Source organism: Ambystoma mexicanum, chromosome 4q (genome assembly GCF_040938575.1).
Source record: "Ambystoma mexicanum isolate Mex_15411 chromosome 4q, UKY_AmexF1_1, whole genome shotgun sequence".
Lineage (NCBI taxonomy): Eukaryota > Metazoa > Chordata > Amphibia > Caudata > Ambystomatidae > Ambystoma > Ambystoma mexicanum.
Window position 1 is genome coordinate 411,660,535 of NC_090928.1, and position 17,169 is coordinate 411,677,703.

The 17,169-nt window shown below is 42.0% G+C and overlaps 1 protein-coding gene across 3 annotated transcripts in view; it reads left to right on the plus strand.

The window, feature by feature from the left end:
- LOC138467753 (zinc finger protein 544-like) overlaps nucleotides 1-17,169 on the plus strand; it is a 402,382-nt gene that overhangs the window by 372,018 nt on the left and 13,195 nt on the right. The window contains exon 10 of one of the 3 annotated variants that reach the window (XM_069607983.1): nucleotides 1,117-3,535. The exons of the other annotated variants lie outside the window; for them this stretch is intronic. Coding sequence (XP_069464084.1) covers nucleotides 1,117-1,715 — 599 coding nt within the window. The 3' untranslated portion in view covers nucleotides 1,716-3,535. Of the gene's footprint in view, nucleotides 1-1,116; nucleotides 3,536-17,169 lie in introns of those variants that run through there. 3 annotated transcript variants of the gene reach the window in all.

The following is a 17,169-nucleotide window of genomic DNA, read 5'->3' on the forward strand; positions in this document are numbered from 1 at the left end:
GGATGGAGCTTGCTGTCACTGTCATGCCTAGCTAAAACCCTGCCTTTCAACTTTGACAGGCAGTTGATGGAGCTTGCTGCCATGACTAACAAAACTGCAATACTAGTAGAGAAAAACAATACAAAAATTCAAGATTAAATAGGTTTAGGAGGAAAAGTGGTACAGAAGGGAAGGCAGAGAATACCAACTCATAAACTTAAAAACTAAGTAAAACCTATTAAATCTATACCCAAAACGGATACAAACTGGACAACAGCAATAGATGAGCAAATAATTAGTTAAGAAGTCTCAGATAAAAATACTTTTCTGTGGAAAAGCTCCTGAAGAGCAGCATGAAATGTGGCTGAGCATTGAGACTCGTTATATTTTGTATTGCCTTAGAGATGGTTATGAAGTCACCTAGTTATGTTTGCGCGGTGACATTTAAGTTATTTTATTATACTTAGTATTTGTAGCATTAAAGTATAAAAGCAAATAAGGTGAGCCCCCAGCTTTGTGATACACTCGTGACTCTGCTGTTCATGTTCCCATGTTGTGTTGGCAATTATAATGTAATTGACCTTTTACCTGCCACGTTGCTCAATGTACTGTATGCATTTTCCTTGACATTTATAAAAGGAGTAGCACCAAATACCTCTTTTATATGGCACATGCAGTGTAAAATGGTGATTTAATTGAAATGTGCAAGTTTTTCTGTCTGCATCTGAATCATGAAAGACTGTAGGTAAACATAAAACACTATATTGCCAAAAAATAGTCAGCTACTGTAGTATAGTGCTAGAATGTGTTTTGCACTGACTAATTGGCTACCAATATTGTACTTATCTAGCACAAAATTTGGTTCCGATACTTCGCAAGTGCTTGCCCAGTACATATACAATACTTGGGGAAATGCCATTCTAACTTTGCCGTGATTATGGGGTGTTCCATTTTTCCACCCAGTTGGAGCTGATGTTTCATGTACGCTCCTCAATGACATGCATGTTCATATTTTAAAGAGTAGTGGTATAGAAAATATTATCTTGGTGTTTAAGCATGACTTGTTTGCAAGTAAAGTTCTGTGGTTGACCCCTACATGTAAATAGCTAATGGCGGGACTCTTATTTGATCCAACAGGTGATGGGGCTACCAACAGAAAAAGAAACAAAGGCGATACTGTAAATTTCAAGGAAAAAGCACAAGTTAGGAAAGTATCAAAAGGAAAAGCTACAGTGGAGGTGTACCAGAGATCCAGTGAGGGAACAATTCCCAGGAGACAGTTATGGGCAGAAAGTAATCGGGACTTTGGAGGAGAGAAGACTGCGCCATTGGAAAGTGGTTTGGCTACTTCGCCACATTTCATTTTACCCCAGGCAATGTCCCTAATGCAAAGGACTGAGAAATATCACAAATGTGAATGCAGTCTAAAGAATGCAAAGCTCCATTCATTACAACGTGGCACGCATTCAAAATGGAGAATGTTCTCATGTACTGAATGTGATCAAAGATTAAGCCAGAAGGAAACCATTTCTTTAAATGAAAGGAAACATTCAGGGGAAAGGCCGTATCAGTGTACTAAATGTGAGAAAAGCTTCAGTAGGAAGTTCAATCTCAGTGTGCACCAAAGAACACATACTGGAGAAAGACCATATCAATGTACCGAATGTGGGAAGAGCTTCAGCCGACGGTTCACTCTGTGTGTGCACCAGAGAACACATCTTGTGGAAAGATCATAACCATTTGCAGGCACAAGGAAAACTGTGGGGACATGACATAACAGGATATACAGGACATTATTGACATTTAGGAGCCCAAATTCAGAGGGAAAAGAAGCAGAATGCCTCCCTTCTGCAAGCCTGCCAATTCAAAAACACATATATGCGCCACTTCCAGTACTTCATTGATGTATCTGTTGTTTCCAGTAGTGCCAAACTTTCACAAAACAAACATATCCCAGGTGTCGTGCTAACTTTGTAAAAGGACCCACAACTTTGAATAGGTTCTGAGAAGCATTGATGTGCGTTGATTGTTCGATCCACTGCATGAAGGGGCAGATGGTGATCAAATATCTTTGGATGTAATCATTGCCAAACTAAATGTGGAACAAAGAAAACAAAGTAGTCCTGTTTGTTTAGGTGCAGCACAGATTAATAAGAGAGACTTTGATAATTTACTGAATATGCTGGCAGACTAAAAGGTCAACAATTTCAAAATAGGAAATGTGCCTATCACTGAGACATTATTTACATTGGCTTTTGATAAGGGCAGTAATGTAAAGCAGGCAATGCATTTCTTTTTTACAAGTTTTGTATCCAAATTTCCAATTATTTTTATATAGCACTTATTGTCAGCATTTACCCTGCTTCTAAGCACTTTCACTTAGGTGGTTAAAAGAAAGACAGCACCGGGAGATAGTGATTTGCTCAAAATGACTCAATTTCGCTCCACAGCTGGTAGGCAAACCAAGAGACTTCTATTCCTCCTGCAAATTCTCTTATGCTTTTCAAAGCGTCAGTTTACAATTTCCAATCAATTGTACCAACTGCACAGCAAAAGATATTAGTAGAACGTGAGATATTGTAGTGTGTGCAAATGCCACAGTTTCCTTTGGCAAAATCATCATTTAGTAATATGGCGCTTCCAGATAAAGTTATACTGTATAGACTCCAGAAGGATACATTGCATAGACTGTTAAGAGTGGTTAATTTTAGAAGTTTTGTAATGTAAAAAAGGATCATAATATACCTTACCAACAGTACGTCTGCACTCAGGTCTGATCTGCGTACCACCAGGCAGCGAGACTCCTAATATTCAATGTAAGAGTTCATTAGTGCTGAAGACTCTGAATACAACCATCAGTATTTAGTGCTGGCAATACTTTCAGATAAAATGATGTCCCTGCTCTAGTGGGCAATCTGCTTACATAACTACCAAAGGAGCGAGCGAGAAAAAGTCAACAGTGACACATACGAGAATCTAGAGATACAGAAAGTGTAAATTAGATAATTCAAAGTAACAAAGAACAATTGTACCACATCTCCTAATGCACTACGTTATCATAATACCTGTTGGGTGCAGAAACTACCTTTGTATGCCATATGGTAATCCAATAGACACAAGGAGTCAAACTGCTCTCTGTCAGCTACCCTGTTAACCTTGCAGCCATTTCAGATAATGGGTAATGAAAACATAAACTATAGGTGGAAATCCTAGCCTGGTTGGTCCATTCCATTGCCTAAGAGGTGACTGTGATTGGAAATTGGATCACATTGTATCCTGGCCCCTGCTTCCCTAGCTCCAAGCACCTTGTTCTGGCATTGGCAACTACAGGGCTAAGGATAGATGTGGTGTATGCTGCTGTGGTGATCCAATGTATATCAGTAAGAACCAGCAGACATTTCCAGTTCTGCTGCAAGACTAACTTTTTCCAATTTATCATTTTTTCACACATTGTTTGTATTCCCTTTTTATGTTTTTATACAATGTTAAGTATGGTGAAAGTTCCATTTGGAGGCTATTTTTGTTGTAAAAATAAAACAAAAACTATCAGAACGAATGACGAATGACATCCATTGACTCTACAAACAAAATCATCATCTAATAGAAAGTGAACACATATTACACACAGTGGCTGTGGGGACATGCATGCCTGCTTGTGTAACTGGAAAATATAGGGTGTTTCATGCAGTTGCTTGAGCTGTGTGTGAGGAATGCCCCCCACTTGCTCTATCTTTTCCTCTGATTGACCACTGCTCTCTTCTTCCCTGTGATGCCTGGGCTGGAGTTTCAGAGGGGAGCTATCTTCTGTTCATGGCTGAGCAAAGAAACACACTGTAAACAAACACCAGCCATACATCACTTCCTGGACACTCGCAAGAGCAGAAGAAGAAAGAGTTGGAATGCATCCCTTAGACTAGACCACACAATCAAATAAATGCTTCTCCAATTAAATCTCTCCAGATACACCAACAAAACTCGCATGGACACTTACTTTTGCTCTTCCGTCATGCGTTCATGTGTATGGCTTACCTCTGGTGCTTCATGCTTTTCCTAGAACAGTTGTCTGCAACCTGTGGCTTGCCAGATGTTTTAGACAAAGCCTCCCATTGACTGTGCTGGGTAGGGCTGATGGGAATTGCAGTCCAAAACATCTAGAGAGTCAAAGGTTGCAGGGCCCTGTCATTCACTCACTCTTTCTTTTCCACTACATTTTTCCTTATTCCCTATAACCTTCTCACTTGATATTTTGGGCTTGACAAGTTGATACTCTCAATTGCCAATGTGAAGGTTTGAAGTGCTTATTGATATGGACTTTTCATGCATTGAACCACCTCCTATATTGATGAAAAAAACCATTTGAAAACCATATCACATATCAACTTAAGTAAAGTATAGAAAATACAATAAAAGTACAATACCCAACACATTGATCCAGCACAAAAAAAGCCATAAGAAGATTTAAAGAATTCAAAAACCCGGCAGCCTTCAACCCAACCTGTACCCCATCCCAAGAACTTTACAATCTAAGTGCAAACCACTTCTTCAAAAATATTCTACTCATACAGGAATATCTGTTTGCACAACGAAGAACCATGATCCCAATACCCATGCAAGAAGAGACCTCCTTTCCTCCCCGCTATTAACCACTTTCTGCCCTTTCTCCCTGCAGGACTTCCTATCGACTCATGCAACCCTCCAGGATTGTTAGAAAATCCCTGTCCCTCAATCTACACATACTATACTGGCATTTTCATTCCTATAGTTTCTAAATAACTCCATCACTATCAAAATCATCCCACTAGTATTAAAATCAGCCTACATCAGGCCACTTCTAAAAAGATAAACAGACCACAGCACCAAAACGACCCTGCAATCTATCACCAATCTCAAATAACGCATTAATCGAGAACATTCTCATAAATGAATGGAGGGTCAACCTTGAGATTTAATTGAATCATATAGCTTGCTTCACAGAATCAACATTATGGTCAATCTGGGATTGGCTAAAGAAGCATGCAGACAACAACTCTGACATGTCTTTTATTCTTTTGGGCATTTTAGTAGCCTTTGAAACCATTAGTCGCGGGCTACTTCTAAAAGGGTTGGGAGACATTGGAATCAAAGGAACAGCTCTACGATGGATTGCCGCCTTCCTCACCAACAGAATGGAATCCACTATTATTACCGCCGTACAGATCCGAGACAGGCTTATTGGATTGTGGAGTAGATCAAAGTTCAACGTTGTCACCTATTCTTTTAAACATTCACCTATTATTTTAAACGTCTGCATGACTTCACTACTAGAACTCATCACTCTCTACAGACTCTCATGCTACAACTATGCAGCCAACACGAAAATTTGCTACAAACTGGCAAATAACATTTCAACTACACTGCTAGACCTAAACAGATGTCTTGCACATGTGGATGCATGGATGACAACTAATAGACTAAAGATCAACTCTTGCACAACAATTTATAACACATTTAGTCCCATTCACCTGCTGAACTGGGGCCATGCCCACCAATCTCGTCAACAGTAGGGAACCTCGGAAACAACAATGGATTGGACCCTCATGCTAGAACATCAAGTCAGAGAGATTGTTAAAAGCTGCTTCTACCAACTTGACATGCTACAACGCTGACTAACATACCTTAAGTTCATCCACAGGCCATTATATCGCTCTTCCTGACAGGATTACTCGCACAGCCTTTATGCAGATCACCCAGATATGTTTATGAATATCTTACAAAGAGCACAAAAAGTGTTGGCAAGACTATGGGCCTCATTACAAATTTGACGGTCCGATATCAATGGTACCGGTAGGCCTACTGGCATGATTGTTACCGGCCCGGGACACTACGAGTCTGCAGGCGGGTGCCGTCCCGCCCGCCAGAACTGGTGGGCGGAACGGCACCCGTCCACAGAGTTTAACAGTGCTGTTGTGGAATGGGGACTTACAAAATTACTGGCACCTGACTACCCGGCCACCGGGGTTGTAATACTCCAGTGTTACCAGGAAGTCAGGCGGTAATTTTTTCCCCGAGTCTGCCGGCAAGCCGCCGGTATCACTGGCAGGCTTACCTCCAGACTCAAAATGAGGCCTTATGATGAAAAGGTTTAAACACATCACTCCTCCTCTTCACTTGTTGAAATGGCTCCCAGTCAAAAAAAGATATGCACTTCAAAACCCTCTGCATTGCCCACTGTGCCGTGCTTACTAATTGAAGGGCATATCTTGCCAAGGATGTGCCAGAACGATACACCCACCAGGGCTCTTAGATCAAATAATTCTGTTCTAGTCTGTGTCCCTGACTTCAAGAGAAATAGACAGGAAGGATCATCTTTCTCATTGTTAGTCAATAAACTTTGGAATTCTCTACCCAAACATCCTCACTTACAAGTGAACCACCAGACATTCGGTAAACTACTTAAAACATGACTCCTTTGCTTTCAAACTAAATATACATCAATTAACTCAGACTAATTTGATGGTTTTTACCTGCCTCCACACACCTCAACCTTGAAAACATAAAGGTGCCCGACATAGAAATCAACAGTGTCCTCAACAAGGGCATCAAATTTGCTAAAATAAAGCAAACATGCCATGAATACTCCCAATAAATCACCAACCCCACTTTGACTTTCTACCTGCTCATTTCCCACTAATTACCACTAAATCTACAAACTTTTACACCACATCCATTGACCTCCAGACGACCCACAAGTTCTAGCACACTTTACTGAGATTCATACCCTACCCCATCTCTAGCAGCACCTCTCCAGTGCATCTGCCACTATCCTCTTACCGTCCTTATGACTAACACACCCAGGAGCAGCTCTACCCGTGGTAACAAAGCAGAATCCATACTCAGCACACAGGTAAGGGATGCTTTAGACCTGCACTCACCAACACGTCAGCCTTCCTGCTTCTCGCCTTTAGCACTATCCTATTAACATGAGACCCCAACCCCTTTTTATTGCAGAGCCACCACAACAAGGACAACTTTATTGGCAGAAAGGCGCAATAGATGACCAGGTTTTCTTATCGTACCTTAGTACCGTACCTTACATATTTCTTAACTGTTAGATTAAACTTGCCAATACTGCTAGGGAATAGACATGGGGTGATTTTGTGATGATAGATGAGGGACAATTGGCAATAAATTGAAATTAATTAAGATTTTAAAAAATTGAATTGGGGCATATACAAAAGAGATAAATAATATACAAGGATAGGAAAAAGATATGGCAAGAATTAATACAGAGAAAAAGGAAGTGTTTGATATGGGTTTAGTGGATGAATGTGTTTGATGCCAAAGTCTTTAAGCATTGGATTAGTGAATGATTACCCATTGTGAGCAAGTACATAACCTAAGCGTTTACCAATACAGCTGTAATGCATCATTTGGGCAGGTGGAATACTGTTCATGCCCACCGGGACTAGATTAGAAGTCGCTCTTGGGAGTTATGTTCTTCTCATTAATGCTTGTCACTAGTGTAGCGTAAGTCAGACATTAGCAATACACCCAGTGCAAGTGAAACCAAACTTCAAGACAGTATAGGTTGCAACATAGTTTATGCAGAAAAAGCAGAGCGTTCCCAGTTGAATTCCTCAATCGCGGCACACTATGTTGTCCACTCAGAAGTTTTTTTTCCAGATGTTAAGCATTCACACATTCTCTCCATCACTACATAAAGTGTCACTACTGATTTCTTTCTATTCCTGGAGGGCATGAATGGAATTTTAAAATCCAAAGGTTGTACTTACTTTGTCAGATGACAAATATTTGCATGAATGGAATGTGTCACAATGGAATTGGTCTGCTTGTGAAATGGGAGTATCTTAGAGCTCACTCATAATTTCACTGAGATAGAGCGATGGTGCCTGGATCCTTCTCAGTGGCTGTACATCTTTAACAAAGCAGGCTCAATCAATTCAGTTTTATTTCACATTATAAACACACTGTGGTTGGCGTTAGATAAATGGCAGAAATAGCCACTAGAGGGTCACTTAGTTACGCTGGCTTGTGTACACAGCTAGCACACCGAAAATCGCTGTAGTTATGAACGGATCCTCAGGTAGTTTAAGAACATGGTCTCAATATTAAATAGTAGAATGTTGTTTTTTAATTTTGTTATTGTATACATATGGTCTTGTGAAGACTGTATACACATTTCAACCTTGTAAGTACAAAACTATTACACAGTCTAAATATAAAATACAGTCTAAAATAATCCCAAACTAAAAAAAGCATCACCTATCATATAACTCGTTCAATACATCAAATATCACATCAGAACATTTCACAATATAATACATCAGGTTAAAATCATTTCCATTTAGGAATTGCACCCAGAGTAATTGTGTATCAACATTTGAACCATTATTGCAATATTGCCTCAGGTAACTCCCCCTTACATTTTACAAACATACACAGTCTGTTATTAGGTGGCTTGTTGTTTCCAATACCTGTTCGCCGCATAGCGGATGTCTTGTCTCCCCAGGAATACCTATTCTCCCACTCAGCACCTCCAATGAGGGCATACAATTAAATATGATATCAAGTAATTTCCTTATGATGTTACCATATGGGTAGGCCTTTAGATACAAGGCCGGGGGATTACTACCCTCAATATGTCTCAAGAATTCTAAAATATTGGATTTAGTTGCAAGTACTGCAATTTGCCATTCTCTATCCTGGTATTGCAAAATAAAACATGTTAAACTGATTTAAAAGTACCAACTGGCAATGAAGTTTACTCCACATCCCACATTATTACTTTACCCTCGTTGATTTTCAGCAGACCCTGCCTGAATGGAACGTTCAAGGATTTGTATGCTGACCATAGACGTGGGGCCAGTGCATTTCCTTCACCTGTGACCAACACTTCCTGTGGATCAATATTAACTTTTCCAAGTGCACTGCTTTGTAGCTAATCAGGTTGAGTCCAAGGTTAAGTATTCCACTGGCAGAGTGGGACGTGCTTTAACTAGTTTCATTATGGTTAGTGACTCTGTTTTTTATATACAGGACGCAAGCTACCCACCCCAAATTGCAACCTCATAGGTCATAATCAATCTGATTTTGGATTTATGCAATGTAGCACTGGCATCCAGACTAGGACCACCAAGAATACCAGAGAAAACATTAATTGCACCTGCAATCTTGTTAACTTTTAGGTTTAGTGTTCTCCAGTGTTTTATCCCATTTTAACTGGTCATCTCAGTTACTCAAAGATATTTGTAGTCTCCTACCGCCTCTAATTCATTGTCCTGTAGGTAACAATTATATTTTTTTCGTTCTTTTGTTCCCTTTACTAAAGACCATTGTCTTGGTTTTTACTGTATTAATCCTCAGGTTGTTGCTCTTTGAGTAATGTTCCAGTGCATGTAGTTATTGCTGTAGTGCATGCAGAGTGTAGTCCATAATTATCAAATCATCTGCATAGCCTAACGAGGATAGCACCAGATTCCCAAATTTCAAGGGGCAGATGTCTGATAATTCTAAGGTTTCCTCAAGATCTGCCAGGTAAAGGTTAAATAAGCAGGGTGCCAAAAGGCACCCATGCTTAACTCCCCTAGTGGTGTTAACCCAGTTAATAACCTTCGCACCCTGATCCAGGCACGCTCAAGCCCTAGTAGATTTTTGAGGTAGTTAACTAGCCAGACTGAGTTTGGGGGTATTGGAAGTACTGGTTTGTGGGTCAAGTGGATATCTAGATTCAGTAAAGGAGGGTGTGTGTAGCTAAACCTGTGGCAGGGATAAAGTAAGGAACTTGTGGGTGGAAGGAGTTGACATATGGCTTAGTGGAAGAGAGGTTCTTGAGTCAGACTAGTTCTTTCAACTAAAAATAGATTTTTCAATGTGTGCTTTCAGTAATAAAGTAATGTTCCAGTCCTCAAACTTTTCCATCTTAACCAAATAATTCTCTTTAACTGTATCATGCCAACAAAGACATGTTTATTGTATGTGCTTTAAAGTCCTATTTTACATTTTCATTTAATGTGAACACTATGAAATATGACTTCAGTGTAATCTTGAAGACTTAAGTCCTGATTCACAGAATGTTTTCCAATTGGGTTTTGCCATTATAAAACACTTCTGTGAATTTCGCCCTCAATCTATTCAGCCTGCACTTTACACTTTGCTAGGGCTTTGCTACATTAATCATGAGGTTACTAAGTACAAAAGGCGTGATCTAAATGGGTGTGTCCAGTATAGCTTGGTGACATCTTTAATTTGTTCATTTCTGGTTTGTCATTGCAAGAGCGTGATGACTGTATTGTATAGATTTAACTGGAGCTCTATGTCTGTTAGGAAGCCTAGTGGACTCCACAGAGGTCACAACTTTGAGATTCTTTTCAGCAGGCTTATTCAGGACCATGTACAGTTTAGGGCAACTCAAACAAAGGGTCAGAATTATATTTCCCCCAAAAAGGTCTGTCTGGGTCTTTCCCTGACATCGATTTCTTGCACAAGGTAGGTCCTTGGAGTGGTGTCCTGGTGGGTGAGTGGGCCTCCAGGGTGGCCACTTAATGGACAGCATCCACAAGATGTTTCACATACTATTGTTGCAGTTTCTCTCTAAAAAGACCCTCAGTGTCTCCCAGAATTGAGGTAGGCCGGGCAGCATTCTTGGAGACAGCTACTAGGTTCACCTACCTGGCTTAGGGCCATTGACTTATCCCACAATCACATCTTACTATCCTCCCCGTCAAGTCGATGCTCTATCACTGTTCTTCCTTTCCGGACCCAAGCTGTCTGTCATCTAACTTCCTCAACCTTCAGTTACATGCTTGAACCTTCTCACGCTTCTACCCAACAACAGATAGGTTTTTGTTGTCCAACTGTGTCTGAAAGTTTCCCTAGGTTTCCAGAGGTCCTCTGTTCTTCTCCTTTCTACTTATTCTTCTCTTCTCCAGCTATCTCTCCGGCCTGCTTCTGACATCTCTCCTCCTCTCCTCCTTCAACTCCTCCATTTCCTTATGCTTCAACCCCCTTCCTAACTCCTGAACCTCTCCAACCTATTGGCCTCTACCTCCAACATCACCTGCCCCTCTTAGTCCTGCCCCTATTTCAACTCATCCTGTTCCACTTCATGCCCTTCCAACACCTTCTCCTCCACCTTCACTTCCAACTCCTCCACATCCTCCTGTACTTCCAACTCCTCCTGCTCAAGCCTTTACCTCTTAATTCACTACTCCTTTAGTGCAGACTTCCACGATGCTTTCTTTCTAGTATGGGTTTTTGTAGCACCCTTTCTCTTCCCCTGGGCTGGCCTGTTAAAAAGAACTTGCAACAGTGGACCATAATTCTCCCACTGGCTGGATTAATAGAGTCAAAGGGTTCCTGCGAGCCAGGGTGGGTTTATTATAACTTGATTGGTTTTCCTTTCTTCAGGGACTGAGCCTCTAAAAGTGCAGTCCACCATCTTGGGTCGGACACCACTCTAGCGCGCACACTTGATGACCTCGCCGGGTGCCAGAAAACTCTGTGGCTCCTCTTTTCCTTCTGGCCCCTTCCTTTGTATCAGCACACCGGTACCTGATCCTCACACTTTGGGTAAACCCATGGTTCTTAACAGTTTGACAAACACCATGAGTCAGATCACCTTTGCCCACGGACTGCACTGTAAGATTTTGGTTTGCCCCCAAAGGTACAGCAGTGATGGCATGTTCAATGTGGGAATACCCTTCCCTGAGCCCCCACTGTTGTGGGGGAGACCACTGGATCCTCCCCTGCTGGTCCCGGCTCCACTTCATGCAGTTGTTGATGGGGCCTGGCCCCTTGATTCGCCTCCACACATACCTTGGGGGCCATGTAGGGAAATTTGACACAGGTTTTTAAAGTACTGCTTCATTCATTTTGACCGACCGCATGTGAGGCAGTACTGTTTCCTTAAAGGATTGTTTGAACATGGATGAGTTTTATGTTTGGGTTGAACATGAGAAGACTTTATAGTTATCTGTCCATTTCAAGTCCTTTTGATTTTTCTGTATTGCTTTTCTAGGTAACTATTGTGAGAAACTCATGGTGACAACAAGTAAGACAGACACAAGTGATCACAGTTCAAGGGTGTTTATTGAACAATTAATGCTTTATGCAGGTTGTAAAAAAACGCCTAATCTAAACCTATATCTAAGATGGGAGCAAGCATCGACCATCAAATGAAAAATAAGGTAGTCCTAGTGGCTTCGTGTCAAAAATAAAAAAAGGGCCTATACTAAGAAACCTATTGCCAACCCTCACAACTAATACAAAAAAAAGGTGTGGGATGGTTCTCAAGAAAAGAAAGAAGTGTTCTCAAATAATATGTCAGGATGCGGTAGCTTAAGTCTTCCTTCACCACGTTTTAGACACGGGGTAAAATGGGAGCTTGGAGCACAGTATAGTCTCTGGCTTCTCCAGCAGGAGACGACAGTTGCACTGCAGCTCTCAGGATCGTTGATGGCCAAGTCTTGTTCACTTAGAAAGTCTCTTGCCTTCGGCCGATGCTCTCCAACTAACAAAAACACAGAAGTTCCTTTAACAATTGAAAGTTTGTTTCCAATGTTCGCTGGGTGACGGGACCACCCCTGGGTTCCCCTTTTCTGAGAGCTGACCCTTCTCAATTGCTTACCGAAGTTTCACGTAGGGTGATGATTTCACCCCTGTGTCCCCCTCTTCTGGGCGCTGACTCTTCTCAATTGTTTACCACAGTTTCACATAGGGTGATGATTTCAACCCTGGGTCCCCCTCTTCTTGACGCTAACCATTCTCAATTGTTTACCACAGTTTCACGTAGGGTGATAATTTCACCCTTGGTCCCCCTCTTGGCGCTGACCAATCACATATTGTATTCCAAAAATATATCAAAGTTCCTTTATCAATCAACTTTGGGTGACAGCTTCCCTCCTGGATCTCCCATGGTCGGGCTCGGACCTCTCTTGCCTTTTGCGGGATTTCCCCTCCCTCTATTTCTCAGTGTCTTTTGCCTGGATGATGGCTTCACCCCTGTATCTCCCTCGGGCAGTCTCGGACCCCTGTTTACTTCACATTCACAATGGGCCAATATTGTTGGGATTCATCATCCTTTCTTTCACACTGCTTGCAGATCAAAGTCTTTCGATTGTACAGGGATTTTGCTTGACCCTCTGTATGACCACTTTAACCTATTTCGCTGGCCCTCCTATGGCGTTCCGGTATCTGTAGTTTCTCTCATACCAGAGTCTCTTGATTTAGCACTCACGTGGCGCCGGTTTCCATCTGCCGCTGGTCTCCCCTTTACACTTTTTACAGTTCATTCAAAGTTCATAAAGTTCATCAGCTCTGGTTCAAAACTTGCAACTTTGCGATTCTTACTCAACACAGCCCGGTTCTTATCAGTTCTCCCCTTTACTCACCAGCTGTGATGAACCGCTTGGCTGTTGCCTCTCTGGCGTCAAGGCCGCTACCACGGGCACATGAGTTTCCCTTGCTCTTATCGGCATTGGTTTGCCCTGTGTACCGTTGAAATCTGCTGCAGGACACTTGTGCTATTGTTCGCGGTCTTAGTCTCTCTTCTTCCACAAAGGCTCTGTGGGTCTGGGATGAAAAGGGCAAGGTCACTTCTATCCTCGTCACCCTCTCGATTTTTGCCGCCTTTCTACTTCTCTTGAACTGCCGCGTGGTAGCTGGCTTGTCGTGCTGTCTGCCGTGCTCGCCTTGCTCATACTGTGCTGTCTTGCTCCACCTTTTATCCCTGTGGTGAAAGGGAAGGGCCTTCAGGTGTATGTGATTTACATGAATTGTCTGACTTTGCCTGACCCCTGTGTCGGGACATGTCAGGTAAACAGTTTTATTATAAGTCTGTTTTCCATGGTGTTCGTGTAGGAAAGGGTGATAGTCAGAGAATTCGAATATCTTACAGGGTATGATGGGGAAGTTTTGAGAAATGGACGAGAATGACCAGGATGAAGAACAGAACATAGGGGATTGTGGGAATCGTAGTGGTTTGTCTAATCCGGTTGGGAATGTGGAAAATAATAATCAGAAGGATGGGCAAACAAATGACTAAGAGTATTCTGGCAGGGACCAGGATAACAAACATACTGAGAGAGGTGAAATCTGAGTGTACCAGGGTTTGGGGCCTTAGAGAATTGGTTATGTATGGAGGGGTTGTTGGATCTTAATAAGGGAGATCTTTTAGGTGAAAGGCAGGTTGAGTTGGTGCAACCCATAAACGCTTCAGGAAGCTTGTCTTCCTCGTCCCTTTCTTCGGTATAATACCGCGTCTCACCTTGGATATTCTCCCAAGCATAACCCTGGGTTCCCCTACGCATGTGATCCTCCCCCACTGGTCCACCCCTAGGAACTGGATCCAACAGCGATGGCTGTGTCCTGGCTACCTGAATAAGGGATTCTCGAAGTCTTACTGGGAGAATACCCTCAGGTTTCTCACACTATGAATTGAGTTTCTGATGCAGGTAAAGAGTGGAAGAGCTACCATGTTTGACCCAAGAAGAGTGGTGCATTGTGTGGTTTTCCATTCACTCATATGCTCAGCATCATTAAATCACCTTAAATATCGTCTCTACAGTAGGTGCAGGAGCCAGCTTTATATCAAGGTATGGTGGTCCTTTTACTCGTACACTCTGCCGAAATCCCCATTGCCTATCATAACAGTTTATAATTGTCCACCTTCATGTCAGTAGGAAGTGGCTCAGTCTCTGGGGTGTGTCCCCTGCCTACATCAAGTTGCCATTTTTTACAGATGCTTATTTTGATGGACCCTTTGGTCTGTCCCATTGGACAAACATTGACCACAGTTGCTTATATCACTTCTGTAGTGCAGTTTCTCTTTCATCTTGATCAGTGGTGTGAGCTGTCATTTATTAGATAAGTGCTTAAAAACTCAAAATTTGTATTTTGAAGATATGTGATCTAGCTCTAATCAGCGGATCTCTATGGGGTTGTCTTCCATTGATTCCTAGGGTTTTCTGTGCAGATTCTAAATGCCAAACTACTCTCTTTAATTCTTATGGGTGATCAAGTGGCAGAACTAATGGTGGAGAAGGAAAGGCCAAATTGTCCCCACAATGATTGCCTAAACCTGAATGGGACATTTCTTTCTTGCATGTCGGATCCCCATTTGTGACTGTTAAACTGCTGATTGGCATGTATGAATGCTTACTTGGGTGACATAGGTTGCTGAAACAGGAGGCTGGACTGACGCCTCCTGGCTTGTCTCATACCTCGGGCTACATGTGTTGCCAACAGAAGGGGATTCATTGACTGTGCAAGTCCAAGGTAGGAATGTTAGGGGATGAAGGGATTAAGAATCTGGGAGTACAAATCTGATAAAAGACCATTGGGTAGGCACCTCCTATGACAAATCCACAGCTAGGTTTCATTGACAAACATTTTAACATAATCAATGACTTCATTCAACCATAATGGTTTCAAAGTGTTAGCACATGAACATGCTAATATCACCACTCTAATTAATGCAAAACATGCACTGGCAGACCCAGCAGTTTTAGATTTCCAATAGGGAAGTCCTTCAACCAGAAAGGCCTCCTTCCAGATCTCTGGTAAAGAGACAGTAGAGGCAACCTTCATGGCTGAAGGAGCATTGCGATGGGAGAAGAGTGACATGTTCCAACACTCTTCCCAGTTCACTCGTGTCTTCAAACCCAGTGCCTTTCAATGAGCACTGTCTGTTGCATGCCATATTCTATATATCTATAACAATGCACTAAAAGTCCCTCTGGATGCCACTAAAGCACCACGTAGGAGTTAAATGCATGTAGCCTCACTAATGACCCTTTAGGTCAATTTATGAGCTAAAACTAACGATAGTCTTAAAGCATCATCTGTGGGTTAAACCTATGTAGCATTTGTGTTGTAAAACACTATCTATTAGCCAAAACTAAAGGTCATGACAAAGAACCACCTTTCAGCCAAAACTTTGTAGCTTCAGTATGTAACTGTACTTCTCCATCTATGTACCAACCTCTTCTCCTTCAAGCGGGCTGGAAGATCTCGTTTCCCGACTGCCACATGAGATGATCTTCTCTATTCTTTAAAAAATACTGAATTTCATCAAATATTTATTCAGCACTGCCTAATTCAAATTGTCTGGGACGCATTGATGGTAATGGTCAAAGATGAAATTACAAGTTATTCTTGGACTCCAAGTTTTTCTTAGATTCCTGGAATCAGAACATGATTAATAATGAAGCTGAAAATATTAGAAAATAAATATTGTGAAAATATAACAATAAAAACAATTGTATGACGAAGAATGTTTAAAGCTCGTCGAGATGTCAGCTCATTATTTTAATAAATTCTATGAATTCAGTAATGAGCTGATTTAGTGTCAGCAATATCTAATCCAAAATACAAAAAGCTTTCTTTTTATATAAAAATGATAGCAGCTTATATCAAGATTGCAGATGCCAGGTCAATCTCAGAAGAAATATATGGATAGAATAGTACTAGGGAAGAAAAGCATAGAGGAGCCATCATTATTTAAGCGCTAAGCACCCGTTCCAAGGGCTGGAACGGGTGTTGACAGACTGAGCTGAAGTCCCGATCGAAGTAAGGTCGTTTAACTCGGGTCCTAGGATGTTAGCACCTTCCAGCCCTTGAAACGGATGTTTAACGCTATTAGCACCCGTTCCACATGCTAATTACAAGTATTTTCACAGCGTCCCGTTCACTTAAAGGAAATACTGTAGCAAGCTGGCTGCCATGGATTAGGAAGGCGGGGCGCCATACAGAGCCCCTCTTCCATTTCCATGGCGGCCTCACTGAGCGGAAGCAGCAGCAACTGTGCTGGCAGCACTCGCCACCGCCACAATGAGGTAAGTGGGGCTTGAAAAAAAAGGGGGCGGATGGTGGGGAGAAGATGGTAGGGGGGACCAGCCATCAGGCGGCTTGGAACGTGGGCTGGATCAGCAGTTTCAGCCTGCGTTCCTAGCCTCCTGATTGGCTCACCCACCCACCGCAGGGTGCTAATACACAGTTTTACCACTCTGTTATATTATATTATGCTAAAGGTTCTTGTACTGCGCACTCTTGCCACGTACGTGGTCTCTTGGCTCTCTGCCAGATTTATAATGCAAGGAGGGTGGTGGAGTTTGTTAGTAGGATTGAGCAGGAGTAGAGCAGGAGAGCTATGATTTACTGTTGGAAGCTTCAGTTCAGAGAAACTCACTGAGC